Genomic DNA, 23,527 nt, shown 5'->3' on the forward strand with positions numbered 1-23,527 from the left:
CGCACAAAGATTCGCAGCGTTTCAATATTTCGTTCAGATTTGAACTAGAATCTTCACTTTCTCGCAAAGGAATACTCAACCAAGTACCAACAAGTCACAATAAGAATGTACCAATTCGAAATCGAAGTGATTGCCCAGTGCCGTTGCCCCAATTCAACGAAGAATGTAAGGCACTCTCGATCCCAGACCTTTCTCTCATCGCCGGCGCAGCATCCCTCGAATTGCGGACTGGTTTGCCAGGTACTGCATCTTGATCCCAACAACAACCCTGCGCTTTGATGCCCTTCAGAAGACGTCTTTTCTCCTTCGTAACCGATAAAACCTGGTCTCAAGTTCCGAAATTTAATCAATTTCAAGTGTGATCGCTGCGGATGGCGGTAGGCAGTCGCGGTAGTGCCGCCGCCTTGTCGCCTGGCGGTGTGGGGTTCCCCTTTGGGGGACTGGAGGTGCGCTTAGCTCGGATGGGCGTGCATCCAACAACAAGGCAAAGGTTTGGAAAGGAAGACACATCACTTCTGAATGACTGGTGATGATTAGCAACAGCTTCCTCCATCTCAATCGCATCATACGACGCATTGAAGGGCCATAGATATGTTGCGTGGCATGATCTCTGGGTACAGCGGGCGGGCGACGTCGAGACCACACAGGTGATGCATTGAGTGACACCGCAAGATGTCCAAGAAAGTCATCTCGTTACAGCAATACCTGAACGTGAAGCCATTGGGGTTGGTTGATAGAAAGAAGTATGAAAAGGAGGCTTCGGGCCTGGTGCCGGCCGGTCTCATGATCATCGGGCTCGGTCGGCGGCCCCGCAGGTGCCCGGTATTCCTCAAAGACAACCGGAGGTGGACCCCGGAATGGCATACCGAGTCCGACTGACCTCTATGGCTACATTCAGTAGCGTCGTGAATCTCTCTGAACACCCGTTTTACTGAGTGAAACGATCGTGAGATGCTCGCTTGGGCAACAACGTGAAATCAGGATCCGCTGGATCTGGCTTCAGTACCAAGCGTGCTCACCCCGGTGTGAAGACATCATGACAGGCATGGCTCCGTTCATCGGCGTCGGCCCGTGTGGTCGCCGGAAGGTTGCGAACCAGATAACGCCAAGGGGAGACGGGAAAGACGGCGTACTCTCATGATCTGGTTGGTGGAACCGAGCCAACGAGAATTACCGCAGCGACTGTTCAAAACGAATGGGCCGTGATGAAAGAGGAAGGTAACGTCGGAGCCCCGGTAATTCTGTCAACGGCAGCGTTTTGATGGTCAGCATGAGAGGCAACGAGTCGGTAGTGCTGGCTGCCTGAGACAATGGAGGGGGCGATGTTGGTCTCATGAGAGAACGCCTTGCTGCCTGGCGGAAGCAATGGTGCGCTGGCTCGTCTGCAAACTTGCAGGTGTCCTATCGGAGGCGAGAAATTCTGACGAATCAAGAGATAGCCTTTCTGCCCGCTCAAAGGACAGGAATTTCGACGACTCATACGTCAATTCCTTCTCACCAATCAGAAAGAAAGGGATGGGGAAACTGCCCGAACAGCTCGAATGGCTCAAACGGCTCGAACGCTCGCTTGGGGCTAAGAAGCCTGAAATTTGAAGCATCGACAGCGTGACCAACGCCCCGCAACATCGTGATTTGATTATGCTCGTTTTTGTTTGTACGCGCAGAGCGACTCTTTGCACGCGCGACGGTTTCGTGCTCTCAGATCAATTCTCGCCTTAGCATTGGACACATTGTGGTTGACGCCGGCAATTTCGACTGAGTTCATGAGGACTGGTTTGTGTCGTGTTCTGGAAGATAATTAGTACAAGGGTTCGTACGTACGGGAGATGGTCAACTTACTGATGATGGACGTTCGCAAAAGATAAAGCGTCAGAGGTCTTGCTCGGTTTGCTCTTTAGAGATGGGGTGCTGATGTGTTTATGTAGGTGCGGGCGGGAACGCCGAGAAGTGGAAAAAGTCAAGTAGAAAAAGTAGAAAAACTGGAAGAAGTGTAATAAGCCCAGATCCTGGAAGTAGAAAAAACGGCGGCTCGATGCAAGGCGACCAGAATGGTCGCCTTATTTCAAGGAGACTGTCTACTCCCAGGTTTCGAGTACATGTTTGGTAGCATGTCTGGAGTGAAATTGTACTGACTGGACGGGCAACATTAAGCGCCTGATGTGATTTGTGTAGCGGGTACTTTCTTAGGGTGGGGCAGCAGGTGCAGGGATACAAACTAGGTAGTTGGCCGCCTGGGGACCAGAAGCCTCTGCCCTCGCGAAAACCAGCGCAATGCGCGTCATCAGAAATGCATGACTCAACTGCCACATTTATGCATAGTTGAACGCGGCCAAACAGTTGCTCGGTCATCTATTTGTTTCGGGCGGCATGGACATTAGAGTGAAGGGCGAAGGGCAAATGCAACGGGTGGAGATAGCTAGCGTTGAACCCGGGTTACCTACGCAGTACACGGCTTGATGCGTGACGCCGCACGTCACTGCATTGTCTTGTGGGGGGAAGACGACACAACTCATCGTTCCTCGTAGGGGTCGGTTCACGCCACCATCTCTTTGGACCTCCATGGTTGTGGTATATCAAGTGTGTCGCTGCGACGAGCCCCTTTCCAAGCTCGACTGCACGCGATTGTTTGTAACAGTAGATGGCATTCCACCGTAGAAGCGGCTCAATGTCAGCGCATCAACAGCCGTAGCTTTATCGCCCGCAATACAGAAAGCTCCCGAGATCTCTGTAGATCGTAATATGTTTCGATCTTTGCTTCAACCTCATCAGGAGTACCCCCCGTGAACCTCCACATCGCTAAGAACAACACCAGCATTCTTATCTCCAACCAGTTCCGTCAAAGCAGCCAACAGCGCATTGGCTCCATTGTCGGTGACCTGATGATGGAAAACAATCCTTCCATTCGGGAAGACTGAAACCCGACGCCTTGCACAGTAGTCCACAAACGAAGCGGCCGGGATGTCGACGGCAGCCAGATCAAGAACGATCATGTTCGTCTGAACCGGAAGCGCCAACTTGTAACCCAATTTTTCAATCTGGGCGGCCGTTTTCTTTGTTAATGCGTGAACATTGCCCATGCGTGGAAGTGTGTAGTTCAAGGCTTCCAGCGCAGCAGCGGCCATCATTCCTGGTTGCCTAGTGCCGCCTCCAAACATCTTGCGGAACCATTTGGCACGCTCGATGAATTGCTTACTTCCAAGGATCACGCTTCCCATGGGTGCACCGATCCCCTTTGCCAGGCAGATGGACAGGCTGTCAAAGCAAGCTGCATATGCCTTGAGGTCGACGCCTTCGCCGATGACACCATCAAACAAGCGAGCGGCGTCGAGATGCATCGCCACTGGCTTCTGTCCCTCTGGTACGGGGAAAGACCGCACATATTTCGAGATGGCCTGGGCGTCTTTGAGGGGAAGAATTGTACCACTGAGTGTATTTTCCAGAGACACCACACGGGTCGGTGGGAAATGGACTGAGTACGACAACTGTTACACATACTGATCGTGTTTTTGGGGATCCGAATGCAACTCACTGTTTCCATCCGCAATCATGTTCGCTTTGACATCGTCGAGAGTCAGGTGAACTCCATTCTTGGGATGAACCGTGGTGGCAGACGCCTGAGACATGACTGGCAGGGCGCCGGACTCCCAGCAATGCACATGGGCACGGTAGTCCAGAAGAACGGTATGAGGCGGCTGAGTAAGATGGGTGCGGAGGCAGATCTGGTTGCCTTGAGTGCCAGAGATTGCCCAGAGAGCGGCTTCCTTGCCAGTCAACTCCGCCAGTCTAGCCTCGAGAGCCTTGACGGATGGATCGCCGTCAACATCGTATATGTCATCGTTCACCGTAGCCTCGAGGATAGCCTTTGATGTACTCTAGGTCAGTGGAACAACTCCATAAAATTCTACGTAGGCGCCAGAGATACGAAAGATCTGCTATACCTGCATCATGTCTGGCGTTGGAACCGTGACGACATCAGAGCGGAAGTCTCTTGATGCTTTATCAGCTGCCGCCTCCCACTTAGCCATTAGAGCAGGGGAGAACGCCATGAGCTCATCATTCTTGGTAGAAGACATGTTTGCTGGATGATACAGGAGTCAGGAGCTTAGTGTTGATTGCATAAAAAAAGTATTGTGGTTTAAGGCGCCTCTGTGCTAATCGATGGCCGGGTAGTCTTAGACAACTTTGAGTATCTGGAAGGATGCAGCCGGGCCTTTTCCTTAAATCTGACAGCATTAAGTTCAGTACTGAGGCATTTGATGGTATACCGAACGCCGAGGTTGTTGCTCCGAGTGCAGCATCGAATCTGCTCAGAATTTCTCGAGTTTGGTATCTGGTGCTGCTCGGGTTCCCCACGGGGATTACACATTGCGACGAACATCTCCACCTACCCCGCGTTTCTCATGCACACAATTGCGAATCTACCAGTAACAGCGGGTTCCATTGAGAGAAGTTGCCCGAGGCAAACTACAGTTTCCCTAGGAGCCGGTCGGAGACTTCAACGTGCGTAGCTGATTGGCTTTGATTTACATACAGCCGTAGACAGACAGACAACATGAGGCCACGGAAGTAACGGGTCGCCGAAGCAGCGGAGAGACACTAGGTTTCCGGATTTGCGGCCCCACGGCGGCGCCCGTGGACGGCGAAAGTTGTGGGCCCATCACTCCGATATTCACAATCATGTGGATTGCCTCATATCAAATCATCGCAGGTAATAGTCTGATTGAATTCGGCAGCTGTTCTGACTTCTTCATGGTGCAAATTCGAAAAAGACCGCATCAATGACTAGGACAAACGGGCTGTGATTCTAGAGCATTGCCATGAGACAGGCTTCGTCATATTAGGCACTGATGAAAACGAGTACGCGAAGAAGTGTCGTGCTGTGAGAGAGTGCGGCAGTATGCGGTCTATTAGGGAAATCTTTACGTCGCACGAAACCGACTTTAGGCTCAAGAAGCTCGACAACGACCCTTAAACGGACTTGGGAGGTTTCAAGTGCCTGCGGAACAGTCTTGGAGGGAACCACTAATGTAAAGTAATTGGAGACTCCAGAAACCTGGGTCAACACAGTGGGCAAACGGTGTAAATGCCATCCGCCGGCGCAGAGTTGGATGACCAGGGAGGTGCACTGATGCATCGGTCGTTCCCGCTTCGTCCCGAAGATCGGAGATTCGGGTCCTCCCTTTGTCCTTATTATCACGACATCCCATAATTCCACTGTGGGGACACTTAGTTCAGGAGACGATGACACGCCCTGTTCTTTTTTTTTTTTTTTTTCAAGCTGGCGATACGAGCTGTTACGTGCCAAGCACTGCGGCCGGTGGGTATCGCGGGATGCAAGGTCCTGATGCCGTGACACCGCGATGCCGGCGGCGCGGAACTTGCCAAGATCCGAAGACTGCGATCTGCGTGCGGCATTGAACACGGGTGAGACCGTCCCAGACCAGTGACAAGGGCCACAGAGAATCTATATCTGCACTTTCTGCTAGTCTTGTTGATATTCCATCATCGCTAGTTATTTCATGCTTCATCGTACAACACAAACGCCATGGGTATCAAGATCATCATCGTAGGCGGCAGTGTCGCCGGCCTTTCTCTTGCCAACATGCTTGAGAAGTTCGACATCGACTACACAATTCTCGAAGCGTATTCGCAGATTGCTCCCCAAGTCGGAGCCAGCATCGGCTTGCTTCCCAACGGCCTGCGCATTCTGGACCAATTGGGCTGCTACGAGCGACTCCGAGAGGCTGCTGGAAACTACTACCACAGAGTGGTCTTTCGCGATGCTAAGGGGAAGCCCATTTCCTCAAACTCCGGTCCGACCATCTCTGAAAGGATGGAGAAACAGTTAGTCAATTCCTTTCAGTCGTCGATGCTCAAGATACTGACAGACAAAGTGCCGGATACGCATCCTTGTGGGTGGACAGACAGATGCTGCTGCAGATTCTGTATGACAACTTGAAGCAGAAGGACAAAGTCCTCACCAACAAGCGCGTCGTCCATGTGAAAACCAGCTCTACTGGAGTTGAGGTGAAAACGGAAGATGGATCGACATATGCTGGCGACATCTTGGTCGGCGGCGACGGAGTTCACAGCAAGGTACGGCAAGAGATGTGGCGGATAGCGAGTGTCTCTGATCCAACCGCTTTTCCGCCCGAAGAGAGATCGAGTAAGTGCAGAAAGACTTTTACAACATTGCCACTAATCCAGGTCTTGCGAAGAGAGACATACTAACAAGTCCGCGCAGTCGTACAATCAAGCATGAAGTGCATCTTTGGAATCTCCAAACAACCAGCAAACTTCCCACCTGGGGCCACTCAACAGTCCTCCTTCTTCCGAGGACATCTGTACCTGGTCATATCCGCACCGGGCGGCCGAGTTTATTGGTTCCTGTTTCATGAATTATATGGGACCAAGCATGGAAAAGACATCCCGAAGTTTTCCAAGGACGACGAACTGCTCCTCGCGACTCAATATCGAGGCGACCACATCACGGAAGATATGACCTTCGGGGACCTCTACGACAACCGCATCAAGTCTACATTGGTCCCATTAGAAGAGCACGTCTTCAGGAGGTGGCATTATCAGCGAATTTTGATCATCGGAGATGCGGCAACCAAGGTACTGCGACCCATCCACAATGAGCACATGTACTTTGTCGTGGAAACACGCGCTGACAACGTCTTCCAGGTCCATCCGATTGCTGCCCAAGGAGGCAATGGCGCGATTGAAGCGGCAGCGAACCTTGTTAACGCCCTCACCCGCACCGAGATTCCATCCTCTCCAGAGCTGCAACTCGAGTTCATCGAAAAGGCGCTCGGTGAAGTGTGCGCTATTCGATATGAACGAGCCTCGAGCATGATGAAGAAGGGTCGTCGTGATGGCTCATTTCTTTGCCAACAGCCTCCGTTTTCAGGGATCCTCATTCACTACGTTTTGCCCTGGCTCGGGGACGACCTATTTTTCAAAGAGGTTCTTAAGCAGTCTCTTGCTGGCCCACGTATTGAAAAGCTCCCCGCACCGGAGAGACCTCATACGACACCCTATAATGACGAGCTGCCTCAGACTTCTGCCGGATCTTTTTGGTTCGGTTGGACGACCGGGACGCTCGCAGTAGTCACGCTTGGCATGGTCGTGCACCTCGTCCAGAGTACTGGACGGTTGGCATGGATGGCGAGGAGCCGCTGATGTGACTCCTGCACTGGATGTCCTCCCTATGACCCGGCATCTTGGAAGCTTAAAATGTTTCTTTAACTTTGGCTGATTTCATTACCTACTTATTTTGTTCTTCTTCCATCTTTGCTATTAGATCTATCAATAGCCAGTCCATCAACCAAGCTAGTTTTGCTTGTATGAGTGTATATGTGTGTTTCACTGAGCCGTCCCCGAACTAATATATGTCTAGAGCTCGGCTTGTCAATTTTCTTAATCTAGAGCATCATCTATGTAATTTTGTCTGCTGCAAGAATCCCACTCTCCATACCAGGGCGCTAATAGAGATACTACACGCGGAGGTGACTCAACCCACAAACCTATGAGCAACAAGTTCAACAAGATCCAATGCTGAATCCAATAGCCCCCCAAGTGACTCATTTCGAAAGAAGTCATACCCAGCGACGACCCTCTCTTCGCTCACGGGCCTCTGCTTTCGCCTTCTCTAAAGTCCGAAGAATACCCATGAACTTAAAAGTCTTCGGAGCTGATTCAGGTATGGGCCTTGAGTTGCGCTCAGAGACTAGATCACGACTAACTCGTACTATAACATATTCGTCGCTGATGAACTGGACCACAAGTTGACGGTCGTTCTGATACAACTGTAGTGCGTGCTTCGTTCGGCTTGGGCGTGTGGGTGAACGGAAAGGGTGAAACTGGTAGTCCGTTTTCGAATCCAGACAGATTTGACCCTCGACAGTGAGCGTATCGGTCCTAGGTTTTTTTCCGTGGGTCAAATCATCATGGCTGTCTGGATAGTAAAATCCGATGTACTTGAACGACGAAGATTCCGTCCAGAAATGTTCAACGTGTTCTGGGCAGTAAAGTCGGAATGTCTTGTAATGAAGGGACCCCATGTGCAGGGTCTCACTTTCCTTCTCAGCCTTTTTCAGAGCTTCGTATGCTGTGCGAACCTCTTCCACTTTGCGCCTCTCGTAGTCCTTCTCGTCCTCTTTTTCTTTTGCAAGCTTTCGAAGATGTTCTTTCCGATCCTCCCGTAGCTCTTTCAGCTCGTAGTACCGATCTGCGTCGGAGCCGTCATACGATCTTTCTGATGCGCTGTCATCTGAGCCAAGTACATCTTCGTCGTCCTCTGCTCGGTGCTCGCAGTCGTCATCCTCGCAGTCGCAGTCACGCTCAGCCGTCACCGCTACTTTGTTGGTGGATCCATGCTTGAAGCTCTCCAGGTCAGAAATATCTTCGTCGAAGTCCTCAGAGATGAAATCAGTGTCGGAGCCAGTGTACAGTGCATTGACTCGGTAGTACCAAGCTGGCAACGGCCGCTCTTCCAACTTTTGGGAGCTGGTCATGGTGGGTGTTGTCGTCGGATGCTGTCGACCTGAAGATGTTAGCGTTGAAAGACGATAATTTTAATTGAGTAAAGACCAAGCTACTGTAGTATCCCCTGTTAGTGCATTGCTGGAGACGGTTCTCGTACCCTCAGCGTTGTAATCCTCCCCACTGCAGTGGATCAGTCCCACGCTAATTATTCCTATGCGAAACAGCGCACATTTTCCCCATTCTTATTTTGACCGGACATGGCATGGCCATGTATCGATTGGCTTCGGCGGTGAAAACACGTGGAACACTACATGGTGTGCCCATTACTACCAAATCTTGGAGGTGATGAGCTACTGTCGGGGCCGAACCATGTCGGCAGGAAAGATGCTGAAATGGACTGTGACGTTCGTTCCCGTAAGGCGGCTCCCGTTGCCAAAGGTGCCACTGAGGGCCAGGTAAAACGGCGTCGCAGCTCTACCACACACACAATCTAACCAGGAAGGGCACAGGATGAGTGACCAAAGTCCCCCCTATGGTGGCCAACGAGGAGACACAAATTCAACCCCGCCTTATCAATTCCACCTCCGAGTTTCCCCCGCCTCTCCCCAATGACAACCAACCCTTGCTAAGGCACCGCTACCTCATCACACACCAGTTTACGAGAACAGCTTTCATTGGACACAGCAACTTTCAAAAAGGGATCAAATCCACATGTCAATGATGTGATTCGATGAGAAACAATAACACTCCGTGCCTAGAGATGGCACCCGCAGCCCCTTTTTGGGGCTTCCTAAATACTCGTGTAACCACCTCTTCTGACCCCCCACCGAAAGAGCCCTGACGAAGCCTGTCCCCTTCAAAAATTGCCCAGTCACCACAGAGTCGTATCCTCCGCATGCAAGACTTGTCTTTGAATGCATCTTGTTGGCCATCGTGATTGGCTGCCGCTTGCGATAGCTTTGCTCCTCTGCTTGCAAGTGAAAAAGGTCAGGACCGACCACTGTACTTGTCGTTGAAGATTGCCAGTTGCTCTTCCATCCTCGTGTTGTGGTGAGCTTTGGTGACATTGGCGTCGGTGCTTTGGTACGAGATGCGGTGCATGCTTCCATCGTTGTAGAGTTGCTGGCCTGTGTATTGTGTGGATCTTCGTCTTGCGAGTTCGCTGTTCGATTCGGTCGAGGAATGCTGATGAGTTGGTTTCGAGGGGGCGTTGCTAGGAACTTCAGTTTACATACCACATGCAGTTCTGAAGACTGTTTACCCATTGTAGACAGAATTGGTAGAGCTCATGATGAGTTAAAACGAATGTCTTGGTTGAAATTGTGACGACAGTTCAAAGAACAAAACAGCAAGCAACCAGCCAAGCTTGGAAGGACTAAATCTGCACTGGCACTGAGGAATTGAGTGGCTGACGACGCCTAAGATACCGGTGATAGGTTGCAAATCATACTCCTGTCCCAGCTAAGGTACACCGTGCTTTTATACCGGACAAACTTGCTCTTTGACCCCTCGTCTCCCCAGTCGAACACATTAGTTTCCCTTGACCGACTCAGTCCATCAAACAACCAAGTAATGGTTCGCCATAGACTCCTCGTTCTGAGAGCTGGCCAGTCTAACCATGTGTGTACTAGCAAGCTGTTTTTGCAACATGGGAGAACGTGCCGTGGTGTGGAGCCACGCGGTAAGTGTGCAGTCGAAGTGGGCAAGGACGTCATTTGCAAGACAATTCGTTCCGCTGGGATGATTCCGCATCGACATGGGGTTTACTGATGGCAGATTTCAGACGTAACTAGTTGTTGATGGGAAGACTTGGCATGTATTGCAATTGGCCTATGCGTGATAATGCATCAACGAAGTTAGTGTATGATGCGTTCGGGTACAGCATCCGCTGTGTCTTGCGTTATTAAGACTTGACCTGACTAAAGTCCCGTGTGGCACAATGATAACTGACATACGGATTGTGACACGGATCCGATGCGAACGATAATCAAGCCTAGATTTCAATGGCTGAATGACTGAAGAAGAGTGTCTTGCGTCCTCTTGGTTCAACTTCGCTTCCCGGGTCCGACACCGGATCCGACACCGGAGGCTATTCCGCGGCATATCCCGCAGCCATGGGTCTACAGGGCGTCCGGAACGTGGCTGTTCAACTTTGAAGCCTCTGAGGAAGCATATGTGGGAAGTTTCACCCATCAGATTGAAATAATGCGCATCGGACCGTGCCTTGATCGGAGCATCTCGCGCCGAGGCCGAACGGGTTGCTCTCGATGATAACCAATCGTATCATGATTGGAGACTGGCCAGGTCTTAATACGAAGATAAGATCAAGGCAACGAATCTGGCGCCCAACTCGGGCGGAAACGTCTTTGACCTGCCTCTAACGGGCAAAGGCGACAAGAAATTGTGGAAAAAGCACCGTGGGAAGGTTACAGTGACACAGCATGAAAGTACTTCGCATGCCCTGGTGGGTAATGTGATAGAGACAGCACTAGCTGCAGAGGGGCGGCAATGGCGAGTGAAGAGATAGTTGGAGGGTCTGGACTAGACTAGTCGCGGATTCACGTGTTGTCGTCCGACCAGTGCTGAAAACTGGTTGTCCGATATTGCGGCGACACCACTTGGATGCCGCCTCACGACTCAGATCCTTGACGCAGAACAGGCAGACACAGTATACGTGTCCCGGTTGCCTGAGCCTTTGTGTTGGTTGGCCGCTGGACGAGAAAAGGCGGCTATCGGAATGAGACTGGGAATGTTGGAGTGGCTGGTATTTAAGTAGGTGGCTTGCTGCTGTGGCTCGAGGATTGTGGCTCGCGGATGAGGCTTCGTGGCGTTATTCGGGTCGGTGTGTCTGTTCATGATGGGGGAGGTAACTTGTCGATAGAGAAGGAACTCGTCGATGAGAAGGACGGAGGGTATCTGATGGTGGAGGAAGTAAATTGTCAGTAGGAAGGACACCGTAGAGAAAACAAAAACAGAGAGAGAAGTGGGTGATGGGAAGAGCACACATATAGCGGCTGGGTGAGGGGGTAATGGGCAGGGCTTCCGTGGTTTGGATCAGGCTGGAAGCTGGTATGACCGGACGGTATTGGGCGTATGAAAATCTCAGGAAAGACATCTCAAATTGCCCGCGAAGGTATTCTTGAGGGAGGGAACAAAGGGATTAAATATGTGTATTCCTCTGTTATCCTTTCTGCGCCAATAATCAACCGACTTTCAAGCTCTTCGACTTGTGCTGGGTCAGTTGGCGTGATCAGGCTGCGCCATTCCTTGATGCTCTCGATCAATCACCGAATTTAATTGGACTTGACTTCAGGGATGTGACGTCGACATTCCGACATGGGTCCGCGAAAATTCTCATTTATGAGTCGGTGAGCGCGCAAAAACGCTGCCTGCCGCCGTTACGATGAGAATCAGGCTGTGCTTGACTTGGGGGGGTCGGCAGGTCAGTGGGGTCTATTTCTCGTCATGTTCAGTTGTGAATGGCCAAGTTCAAACGCAGGAAGGTTAATCGACGGCGCGGCATGTGTTCGATATATGTCGCAGGCGTGCAATGATGGTAGGAATACGCAAGATGAAAGGAGGTGCGCTGAATAGATCGATATCATTCTTGAATTCGGGCATGGGTGCGACAACCATCCTTGATGTGTAGCGATACGCACCAGCAGACCAGCCTTCGGGCTCGGTCTCCTGCCTTTTTCAGCATGGCAATGCCGGGGTTTTGCTAGTTGTTGTCGTTGAAAGGGCCCTCTGCAGACTATGAAGAGGGAACCAGAAGAAACATAAGGGCATCATCATCATCAACACCGACGAGGGGAACATTGACAACCCCGCGCCAGCATGCAGACAATTTCCATGCGACCAAACGGGACATTTTGCGCGTCTGGAAATCAGATGGCACATGCTGCCAATCAGCAGGGTCAGACCAAAAATCGCATATCTCGGGCCAATGGCTCATCGGTCTCAGCACGGGGATGAATCCGAAAAGGGCAAGCAGGAAGAGGGGTGCGATCAGGCTCTGGTGGCCAAGTACCATTCCAGCTACTTGATCGATAGGGCTGACTACTTCGTTGAACCTCCAAGCTCATTATTGGTATCAAGGTGTTAATAGCGGCGCAGTCGTTTGTCAGCTGTAACCACGCAATTCAGAACCTTTTGCTTTCTGATATTGATGAGTTGTCGCGAAGATTAGGCGCAATTGCTGCTAGCAATTGTGATTCCACTTTTGCAACATGAGTAGCATGAAAGACAGAACCCCAATAACTGTGGCACGAAGAATGCTTAGCACTCGCTTCAGGCGGCCCAAGCCAAGCTACCGCTGCAGAGCGCTAATAGCCGGACGCTTGCTGCAGCCTTACAACGTACCTATCAGCAACCTCCGACTCTTGCGGTTGAATTCAAATTGCTGTCGTCAAAGATCAATTTGTTGGTTTCTAATGGAAATGCTGCCCTGCGTATATATCTTGCTGTCCTAAGAAGCGGTGGTATGTTGCAAACGTACACCGTCTGGCGCCGTGGTACGGGGGCAGTGACCGATCGCACTGGGTCGCCCCATTCCGGTCACCCACGAACGCCGTGTTTTGCAGATGGAAAGCTGCCGCCAGAAGTAACTAATTCCTCTTTTTGTTTTGCATCTTACTTGACTATTTGGAGCTCCTTCAAGACGATAAGTTAGCGAGGCTGAGAGCTCAGTTCATCAACATGCAGTATCATGCCAACCTTATCAGCGCTAACACGCCTGAGACAGAGTCTCCTGCAGGGTTGCCTCTCACTACGACATCCATGAACCTAAATTGCACAAACTCTTAATAGGCGTGAACGTGAATATTGAAGTCGACTGTTTTTTGATTCATTCCTGTACAACATCTGAGGCTCAGTAGCAAAAGGTGTACAAGACCCATCGGCAAGCATGAGTCCTCAAGGGAAGGCTGTTATGCTAAATTCAGGGTAACGAGCACAAAATATGTGAGCCCAATGACTTATCCACGTGAGCTTCTTTCAGAAAAAAACAATCTCAACTCGTTGTTCTCATACCATCAATCACATATCGGTACACGTTATCTTCGTCTGACTGGTGATGGAAACCCGCCTTTTCACTCTGAAAAATTTCTCGAGCTGGTGTTGGCGGTGCTGCCACTCTTGAGTCGATTCACTGACCAACATAACCACAAGTTCCGTGCAAGGAGCAGTTGTTGACGAAATCGCGGGCTCGGTCGTGATGCTCTGTGCCATCTTCTACGATGACACACTGTAAAGACAGTAGTCAGCATCGTTTTCCCAGTGGAGACGGGTTTAGATATTCACCTTGAGATCGCCGCCATCTCGAGTGACGAGATATCCACGATTGGCGCAGCCTCTCCTTACGCCGTCATCATCCGGAACAACTTCGCCATCTTTGAGGTCTGTACAGTCACAATCTACTTCCTCGCCCGGTGCCGGAAATTGGGCCATCGCGGTAGTAGCCGCCATACTGATTATTTATTAAAACCTCTCTGCAGAGTGAAGCAGTGTTCACTTACAAAGCTACTACAACGGTAGTGAAAGACACCATTTCTGCGATTGGGACTATGACAATGTTGGTGCGAAGGGGTGGTCGAAGTCGCAATTCCGATGGTGGCGCTTATCCCAGACAATGCTGCTGTGAGGCTGTCCGTTGAGCTTTATATGTAAGCGACTTGTATGAATATTCTCAATTTTAGTCATCTAGGATGCGAGACTCCTCGTATCAACCAGTAGAAGATCGTACAAAGTTTCTCATACGCGCATATCGGCTACTCTGGCGACTCGCGCCCCTGGTTGATCGCACTCGCCCCATACTGATAAGATGCTACCCGAATTAGACTTCGGATGCCCCGACATATTATCAGTTGTCCCCACTTACGAGTGAAAGTCTCCGACCTTGAGATCGTAGGCTAGGGCGAACTTTTCATCCTGATCTGCGATAGATGCATGTTGTAGGATATTTTTAGCGAACTCCTTTCATGAGCCCGTCAAGCCCGTCAGAAAACTGGGCTCTGGGGTACCGCAATGCATAATTCGAGCCCCTTCCTGTTCAAACATCATGCGGATAGTCAGCGTCCCTGTATGAGGCTTCACGGGCGCATCTCAGAAACTGAAGCCGAGAAGAAGATATTCACTACAATAGGGGTGTTGAGTCATGCATGCGCACTTCGCCGGCGCACACTGCGAAACTGCTATCGCACGATTGTGACCCTTGATTTGTGGCCCTTAATTAATAGCCTAATTGTCCGTCTGGGAAATTATGACGAATGGACGGCAGCAATCAGTGACCACGGTCAGTCACCGGCTGTGTGAATCTAATGCAGAAAGCATGCAGCAGAGGTGTAGAGTTCGTAACAAACATAGGGCTTGTCAAAATATCTTCCGCATATGACTTGGGTGATTGTCCAGGATTCGTAAAGCCATCTTTCTTTTACGTTTCTGGGACTAGGTATTCTAAGTTTGATGGTGTTTGGGAACTATAATTAAAATAATCAGAGCTTTACCCGTCATCTAGGGGCTTTCTAACCCGGAAGGCGACAGGTACGACACAGCTTCGCTGAACAAAAAGCAGTTCTCCAGATCGCCCTTAATCACTTGGATTTATTCTCAAAAACACTTTCAAATTCTTCCAAAGCTTATGAATCTTAGTTGTTCCGAGTATTGACTCGAATCAGCTACTCAAACTGTAGAGTTGGAACCTGCGTCCTCCTAAAACCGTATTTTCTGTTCCTCAGTCTTTGTTGTCCACTGGTTCTTTAGTTTTCAATGCCCGTGTTCTCAGCCGCTAGACCATCAGCCTGGAGAGCCGGTCTATCTGATCTGCCAGCGGTAGTCTGAGACCTGTCAGCCCATCATATGCTAGTAGAGATGTCGCTGGGAGAAGCAGACATACGCCGCCGTCAACAGGCATAATTAGTCCTGTGATCCACCCTGCCTCTTTACTGGCTAGGAATAAAATGGCTACATGTTCCTTATAAGCCGATCTCATTTCGAGCAAAGCTGGATCAGCTGTCGACAAATACTCACCGTACCCAACATCCCAAGCCGTACCTTCTTTCTTCATCAAGTTCTGGTCGATCCGAGCTTGTCTTGTTTCCTCGGTCATGCCACGACCTCGGACCATAGGTGTGTAAACCATGCCCGGAGCAATGCAGTTGACACGAATATTCTCCGAGCCATGTTGAGCAGCCATGGCTCTGGTCATCTGAATGATGGCACCTTTGGTAGTAGGGTAGAGCAGACTGGGGTTACCTCCGAGCACTAAACCATGTCAGCAGTACTTCATTGAGAAAATCTGGGGGATGTCGCAATGCGATGTCTCGATCTAGAGCATAAGCCACCTAAACTTACAGCCACTGACAGAAGAGATGTTGATGATGGAACCTCGCCCTTGCTTTCTCATCTCGGGAATCGCGTAGCGCGACATCATTATCATGCTTGTTACGTTGATCCGAAAGTCTCTTTCCCATGCCTCGAGGTTGATGTTCGTGGCGTTCCCGATAGCGCCCCCCACGCCAACTGTCCATGAAGTCAGACTTGTCATTTACGATCTGCATGCTTTCAAGAAAGTTCACTTACCGTTATTGACCAGTATATGAACGGCACCAAATAGCTCAACCGTCCTGGAAACCGCATCTCTGCAAGAGGTTTCTTTGCTGACGTCCGTCTGGATGATTTCCGACGTCCCACCTTCTTCATCTATCATTCGTTTGGTCTCTCTGGCCCAGTCCTCATTCAAGTCAAGCAACGCAACCTTCGCTCCGTGCCTGGCAAGGAGGATTGCTGCAGCCCGACCGTTTCCAATTTCACCTGAAGTATGTTAGTGTGCTATAGACTAAATTGACCGCGTTGGTGACCCATGCAAACAGACCATCCATTCGTGAGCCTGCGCCTGTGACGATCGCCACATCCCCTGCGAAGTCGAAAGCTCGAGGTGGAACCATACTGGCGACCTGCGTAATCTTCAGTTGTCTTTCAGGGGAGTTTGTTTCAATCGCTGTTACATGTAAACAGCGGTAGTTCGAGATGCTCTTGCGAAGATGATCCGTGTCTAGGCGCGTACCCCAAGAGCTTTCTGATTTGCGATGCAGCCAATTGTTACAGTCCGCTTGTTTTTTCTATGGCGGAAAATGATAACCTTCATGACATCACATGGCAGCCGAGTTCGGGGATACCAAGCGGGGTATTGAAATCTCTCACCCACCTGGCAGACTTCAGACGGAGTAGAACCAGCGCCTGCACAATTTGTGGTGGCTTGCCGATTGAAGAGGTGTGCGTATTTCTCGCACTTGTTTCTTCATCCCGGTAACAGTCTATGTAGAGAGGCATTTTAAGCCATGGTCTAAATTCAGCCGTCCCGAATACGTATGTCAATTGAATAATGTCATGTTCCTCTCAAACGGTTTGCCCATTGCTTGGTACACCGTAAGCATCCCAACACATGACAACGACCAATGGTGACCAGACCTATCAGTGTTGACTCTTACGATGCAAAATCTCTTGGTTCCCCATATTCTAGACTCCCATGATTACAGAAATCTACAGAAGCGCCCAGAACGACTCGGATTATGACGTTGTGGATGGTGGACAGGACAACCAATAGTTGAACCAACTCACAATCTCAGCCAGGCTCTGCTCCTTCACCCATCCTGGAGAAGTATTAGTTAGTAAAATACGTCCTACCCTAAGGAGTAGAGGTACTTACGTTGGTACGGGTCCTTGGGATCACCGCGTAAAGCGAACCCGTGCTCAACGCCCGAAAATAGTTGATAGTGATAGATCTTCTTCTCGGACTGAAGGATATCTAACGCTCGTCTACGAGATGGGACATCGAACGTATGGTCAACCTCGGAGCAGGACATGAAGAGAGGCTCTGATAAAGCGAGATCAGCTCATAATCCTTTGCAACCAGCATTCCAGCAACGGACTTGGGGAATATTCAGGATATAGAAAAAACCTCACTTTCAAGATTGAGGAAGTGATGTTCCTTCAGAAACGCCGGATGCGCAAATGCGCCGACTGTGACTGTATTTTTCGCCAGCTCATCGCAGACGTATGGCGCGCCAAAACAGTAGCCTACGCAGGCGAACCCCGTCGTTTCCGTTCCATATCGTTGCTTAACCGCGTCCACCCATTTGGGCACAGCAACATCCGCGAAAGTTGTGTGTTTGGTTTTCCAAGCCTCGTAGTCAAAGTCAGGGTTAGAGGTGTCATTTCTGTCCTTTCGATGTTTCCAGACTGGGTCCTTCGGCAATAGTCAGCTCCATGTCATCAGTGCGTGCTTCAAGAAACGCCCTTACCCCACGGAAGTAATCGAGGCCCATTACTAGATACCCTACATCCGCAAAGGCGTCCATGACCAGCAGTCCGTTGACAAACATACCCCAGACATCGGGGAAGTAAAGCACAACATGGCCGTTTGCCTTATCGGTAGGCGGTTTTGATACGTAAGTCTCAACATCTGCGATCACTTCCCAGGACCCACGTGCTTCACCTTCGTGGATCGTGCCTTTGAGACAACACTCACCACTCGGCTTGGCGAGATACCTTGGTATCTTGTCCGTAGACATGTTGTGTCGTTTTACGGGCTGTTGTTGAATGCTAAACTGACTGTATTTCGATTCTCATTACCAGTCTAATGAGATCTCATTGTACCGTGGCTGTGACGTATTTTCTGATCAGCGGATGTTTTTCTTGCTGTCGGCAAATCGGCTCGGCTAGGTTGATGACAACGGGCGTCATTCTCCTCACTCGCTCAAATTTGTCACTCACACCACATACCTGATAACAGTGACCAGTGGAGGAATTCTATCTGCCTAGCGTGCTGACCCCCGCACTCCATGCCCTCGGGAGCGGGAAGTGGGCTCCCCGCAGTCTTCCTGGGATCTCTTCCCCGCAGAAGCAATCCATGGGGCCAGTGGCATGAGAGCAATTATGAGCTCTTTTTCAAGCATGAGGCGTGTCTCTTCATTCTGCTTACTGTCAAATCCCAAGTCGGAAGAACTCTGAGGCATTTTGCATCCAGCATTTCCGTTTGAAAAGAGACTTGATTTGGTGTCAAGACTAGCAGAAATGACAGACGCTCCTATCAAGCCACAGAGTGGCGTAGGCGATATCGACCGGGGCGTCCTCCCCTCGTCTGATCTTAAACTCCAGGAGTTAGACGCAGAGCACCAAGAGAACGCTGTCGGATATAGAGAGTACCTTGAAGCCATAGACTTGGAGGTCTCGGATAAAGAGGTTTGTCCCCGTTTCCCACAGTGGAGTTGGGTTTGAACCGGAAATGCTCCAACCTCTGACAACTCGAACGAAAGCTACGAAGACTTCGATGGAAGCTTGATCTCACTATCCTACCCGTGTTTCTTGTTACCCAAGCTCTGCAGTTCATGGATAAGACGTCCCTGAACTATGCCAACGTCTTTGGGTATCAAGCAGCACTCAGTCTCAAGGGCCAACAGTTCAACTACCTCTCAGCGAGTGAGTCCCATTTACTTTGCAGGGGCCGAGGTAGACCTCGCTAAATTGTTATCACAGTGGTATATGCCGGGTATTTCTTCGGCCAGTATCCTTGCGGCTGGCTGATTGGTAGATATCCTGCTCAAAGAGTCATGGCCATTAGCATCTTCTTCTGGGGTCTGATGGTGATTCTCATGACCCAAACTCGAACTTACTCTAGTGCCTGTACGCCAGTCCCCAATCGTTTTTTTTTAATCAAAACTAACTGACCATGATTTTAGTAGGCGTCCGATGTGCGCAGCTTTTCCCGTAGCTAGGTGTCGTGATACTGACATGCGTGGTAGTCATCATGGGAATATTTGAAGCCGCCGTTACACCGTGGGTGATTTCCAAAGAATTGAAGCAGACTGTACGCCTCTAACAACGTTCTCAGTGGGTTGACACTTATGACGGGATTCTGGTATACGCGCAAAGAGATACCCCTTCGACAGTGCATATGGTAGTATGTATCATGCCAAAGCACATCGAGCCTCATACATTCGCTGACACTATGCCTAGCTCGTCTCTTGGCTGGGGCGGTATCGTGAGTCTGCTGTATTTTCTACATAGCTGAAAACGAAATCCTAACACTAGCTAACGCTGTGTTAAGATCGGATCTTACATCTCTATGGGCGTGTCCAAGCTTCCCGCTGACCTGAAACCAGAGCGCTGGGAACTCATCTTCTTCATGGTATGTGTTTAGTATGGACAGGCCGATAGATTCGTCTGACGAAAACATCTCGGTAGCTGGGCGGAGTGACGTGCGTTTGGTCGCTGGTGATCTGGTTTCTTTTACCAGACTCGCCCTCAAACGCGTTCTTCCTGAACCACCGCGAAAGACTTGTTGCAGTCAAACGGGTCTCTGAGAACGAGACTGGCATCAAGAACAAAGCGTTCGACAAGAAACAGGCTCTCTTGGGATCTTTCGACCCAAAGACTCTGCTGCTGTTTACGTCGGTTTTTGCAGCGTCAGTAGCAACCCCCTCATGAGACAAATCCCCTACTGATAAGAGCACAGCGCTATTCCCAACGGAGTTGTCAACTCTTTTTCTACGGTTATCATCCGTGACATGGGGTTCAGCATAACACAGACAACGCAGCTCAAGTCTGTTGGAGATGCGGTTCAGATCGTCGCTCTCCTCATTGGAGGCACTGTCATCCTGAATGTGAAGGACTGTGAGTCCCTCCTACAAATAATGCAAGCCTCTTGTAACTGACGTCATGTATGGAAAATAGCGCGTCTGATTACAGCCTCGGTAGCCAATCTGCTTTGCACAATCTCGGCTGCCTGCATGGCATATCTTCCTGAGTCAAATACCTGGGGTCGACTTGTGTCATTCTGGCTGGTCAACTCACAGTCGATCGGCTTCACAGTGTCTCTGACCACCATCTCCTCCAACATTGCCGGATATACACATCGTTCTCTCGCGAGCGCCATGGTTTTGTTAGTCCACCTGAATGAAGCATTTACCGGACTAGGCTTACGTGACGTTGCAGCACGGCGTACTGCTGGGGAAACTTTGCTGGACCATTTGTAGTAAAGCAATCGGAGGCGCCGCACTTTCGAGGAGCTACGATTGGGCTCCTAGTCGGCTACGCTATCAAGTTGATCTGCCACCTAACTCTGCTCGGTATGTCGTCAGGGATCCTATAACCTATTTTACCACGGCCGCTAATTCTCATCTAGTCTACATGTACCTGGTCAATCGGCATCGTGACAAGAAGTACGGCGAGCCCAATAGGGAGAGCAGCAAGGAAGCTGGAATGAGGGACCAGACTGAGTTTGAGAACAAAGACTTCAGATATGTCCTTTGAGCGCGTCACTGTGGGAAACTCGGAGCAATCAAGAAATACGAAAAGGGTGTTCAAGACAATGTATTGAGTCCCTGAAGTCCTAGCATCGTGACTTTGAGGCCTGAGAGTTGTATGTAAAGATGGGGTTGTGCCACCAAATCATGTTTCGTGAATCCGTCTATGTGCCTCCCACTATGCCAAACGCCTCACACCGAAGGTACAGCCCGTGTGCGTATCAAAGAATGAAGAAATGGTTGAAGTATTAGGTCTGACTTGCAGCCGACTACAAGACCAGACGTCGGTAACTTGAAATAGACTGGCCCGCCCGGGGGCCGTATGCGTTTCGGCGAGCCCGACGTTGTGAAGCCCAAGGCTATTGAGCCCTAGGAGCGGCCCTCCCTTGACTGAGCCGTGATACGTGCAAGCTCTGCCTCGATTCTTGCGCGGTGCTGTGCCTGACTCTCGCTGACGCTGGTGCCTTGGTTTGCGACGCGATACATGTTGCTGTCTTGGGAAGCAGGCTGGTTCTCGTATGCGGCCAGACGCAGTCTGGCCAGTGTGCTTTGTGATTCCGCCGAAGAGTGCTTGTGTGGTGATTTGGAAGCGGTGTTGCTAGAAAGCATCAGTGAGTCACCGAACGTTGAATCGCGAAAACGCAAGTTGATGGTGGTACCCGTAGTAAGCAGACCGGTCAGATCGGGCGTCCATCATTTCAAGACAACTGAGGCACGTGTCGCAGGGCAGCTGGTCGAAAAAAAGTGAAATCTTGCGGCAAAAATGCTGTTCGTCACGGATCACGGAATGCACGACAGTGGTACTTGCAACGACGTGAAGATGTACAAGGTGAATTCCTCAGGATTCCAGTTTCTCGGAATATTTATAGGGCCATAAAGAACGATGCGAACCACCGCAAGCAAAAGCTCCATCTTAGCTTGATAACTGCTTTCTCCCCTGCACGTCGTTGGCAGCTACGATGGGCTGCCTGAATCGACATTGCGCGCATCACTCAGCAGCCTATCAAGGCCCAGAGCTGAGGGTCGAGTCTATAATTGTTCTCCAGTTGGAGCTGTGTCGTTCGCATGTCGTCGGCAGGAAAGAGGCCTTGCCTGGGTGATATGCTTGGCCTCTTCGTTATAGGTTCGGGGCCATGGCTAGCCCGGGGCGGAGTGTGTGGGGGGTGGGGAGGAGGTAGGCTATCCCTGGGCGCAGGAACATCAATGGAAGTTGCAGCTATCGAGCAGTTCAGATGTTGTTTGGAAGATATGCAGGAATCCGATAATGTAAAGGAAAAGTTGATGGCATATTTCCTACGCCAGACATTGTTGATGAGTGTAAACCCCTTCCATAAGGTAGGTGCGATGATGTGAGACCACTTGGTCCTCAAGAGAGTGTGGGTGCTTGACTCTAAAGTTTCATACCTCAAGATTCGAAGCAATGAAGACTGAAGCATCGAGAACGATGGATTTAGCAATAGATAGACAATGAGAGTAGGAAATTCCGGAGTGATTCATGTGACCTGGCTCGAACGGTCCGGCGACCGTTTTGGTGCGGCGATCGGGGCAGACCGAGGAATTGTCGGAACCAACAACACTCGACGACACCTCGCGAGTCTCGCCGTGTTCCTATGTTGATATCCTTTTGCCCCTCTGTCCTTCAGGTTCACGGCCCAAGTAAAGTGATTGCATATTTTCTTCCGGATAGAAGCCTACACGCGCAAATGCCGACCAACAAGACCATGTCAAGTCTGACTTCAGACCTGACCACGCCCCGGCGTCCGGCAGACGGCTGGAGTCCGCCTTGCGCTGCAAAGGATGACAATTGACGCTGAAGCCTTGCAGGTGCTGATGATGCCGATGTCCGCCGACCAACTTTGATCGGGCGTGAAGAAGGATAGAACCGTAGGATTGTGGTGCTCCAGCCATCATGGCCGAGAAGAAAATGGAAAAAGGCGAGCTCAACTGCGGGCTACAGGTGTTGTCGAGGTGGAGAGCCAGGCGGTGCTGAGAAATAGCGCAGTTGATGTCGCCCAATCGATGCTCCGCCAGGGGTACCGAAGGAATGCAGCGCTTGCCGCCTCCATGCAGTGAGACTGTTAGCGAGGCCTCCGCCTCCATCATTCCGCTTCACTTTTCGCCTCGAAATCTGCCTTGCGATAGCGTCGGTAGCCTGGCCGCCTAGTTTTGCCTGACTTCAGGCAGCATCGAGTCCGAAGTTCGCACGCGAGGCGTCCGGTTGCCTTGCTGTCGAGATGTTGGTTCGCAATTGGAGGACCGGGACACCTGCTGGCAGGTGCTGGCGAATGTCGCTATTGGTGCCCTGAAAAGCTTGTCGTATGTGAATGGTCCTGCTGGGAGCACCACGCAAGTGTCTTCGATCCGGTCAACTGAGAGTAGGTAGCGGAAGATGTTCATCGTAGGTGCTTGCCCAAGGGGGAGAGAACTTCGCGTATAGGTAGTAGAGAGTGGAGGTAGTGAAGGTTCGCGAATATGATCGAAAGGGTCGAGGATGTTGAAGAGGACCAAGAAGACGTTTGCGTTCAAACGCACCCAAAATATATGGATATCGAGAATGATATAAAGAAAACAGAGCCTCATGTGGTGAACCAGAAGATGGGGGACATGCAGCCCTTTTAACGTCGGCGACTCCGGTCGGCCCCCAACCTGGGGGCGGAATCCCTCGCCCCCAAGGGCGGCAAGCCGCAAGATCCTTCGTCCATTTGTGATCCTCAGACCCATACGACCGGTCGCCT

General features: G+C 50.6%; 6 protein-coding genes across 6 annotated transcripts; 2 read left to right on the forward strand and 4 right to left on the reverse strand.

Annotated features, from left to right (window-relative positions):
* Window positions 1-2,765: 2,765 nt before the first annotated feature.
* On the reverse strand, window positions 2,766-4,073 carry COL26b_004444 (uncharacterized protein; the record flags this gene model as incomplete). Its single annotated transcript, XM_053177321.1, has 3 exons — window positions 2,766-3,400; window positions 3,530-3,860; window positions 3,939-4,073. 3 exons carry the CDS (start codon window positions 4,071-4,073, stop codon window positions 2,766-2,768), a joined length of 1,101 nt encoding a protein of 366 aa, XP_053038680.1.
* Window positions 4,074-5,545: 1,472 nt separating this feature from the next.
* On the forward strand, window positions 5,546-7,185 carry COL26b_004445 (uncharacterized protein; the record flags this gene model as incomplete). The annotated part of the gene is made up of 3 exons (XM_053177322.1): window positions 5,546-5,844; window positions 5,895-6,166; window positions 6,245-7,185. 3 exons carry the CDS (start codon window positions 5,546-5,548, stop codon window positions 7,183-7,185), a joined length of 1,512 nt encoding a protein of 503 aa, XP_053038681.1.
* A 416-nt stretch (window positions 7,186-7,601) lies between these two features.
* On the reverse strand, window positions 7,602-8,519 carry COL26b_004446 (uncharacterized protein; the record flags this gene model as incomplete). Its single annotated transcript, XM_053177323.1, has 1 exon — window positions 7,602-8,519. The coding sequence occupies one exon, from the start codon at window positions 8,517-8,519 to the stop codon at window positions 7,602-7,604; it is 918 nt and encodes a 305-aa protein (XP_053038682.1).
* A 6,781-nt stretch (window positions 8,520-15,300) lies between these two features.
* COL26b_004447 (uncharacterized protein) lies at window positions 15,301-15,916 on the reverse strand (the record flags this gene model as incomplete). The annotated part of the gene is made up of 3 exons (XM_053177324.1): window positions 15,301-15,323; window positions 15,541-15,750; window positions 15,841-15,916. The coding sequence occupies 3 exons, from the start codon at window positions 15,914-15,916 to the stop codon at window positions 15,301-15,303; spliced, it is 309 nt and encodes a 102-aa protein (XP_053038683.1).
* Window positions 15,917-17,055: 1,139 nt separating this feature from the next.
* Window positions 17,056-17,351, reverse strand: COL26b_004448 (uncharacterized protein; the record flags this gene model as incomplete). Its single annotated transcript, XM_053177325.1, has 2 exons — window positions 17,056-17,138; window positions 17,195-17,351. 2 exons carry the CDS (start codon window positions 17,349-17,351, stop codon window positions 17,056-17,058), a joined length of 240 nt encoding a protein of 79 aa, XP_053038684.1.
* A 1,210-nt stretch (window positions 17,352-18,561) lies between these two features.
* COL26b_004449 (uncharacterized protein) lies at window positions 18,562-20,799 on the forward strand (the record flags this gene model as incomplete). The annotated part of the gene is made up of 11 exons (XM_053177326.1): window positions 18,562-18,729; window positions 18,873-18,966; window positions 19,024-19,170; window positions 19,227-19,238; window positions 19,290-19,323; window positions 19,504-19,528; window positions 19,595-19,675; window positions 19,732-19,937; window positions 20,003-20,160; window positions 20,523-20,615; window positions 20,672-20,799. 11 exons carry the CDS (start codon window positions 18,562-18,564, stop codon window positions 20,797-20,799), a joined length of 1,146 nt encoding a protein of 381 aa, XP_053038685.1.
* Between the last annotated feature and the right edge of the window lie 2,728 nt (window positions 20,800-23,527).

Source organism: Colletotrichum chrysophilum (genome assembly GCF_026319265.1).
Source record: "Colletotrichum chrysophilum strain AFK26 chromosome Unknown scaffold_27, whole genome shotgun sequence".
Taxonomy (NCBI): Eukaryota; Fungi; Ascomycota; class Sordariomycetes; order Glomerellales; family Glomerellaceae; genus Colletotrichum; species Colletotrichum chrysophilum.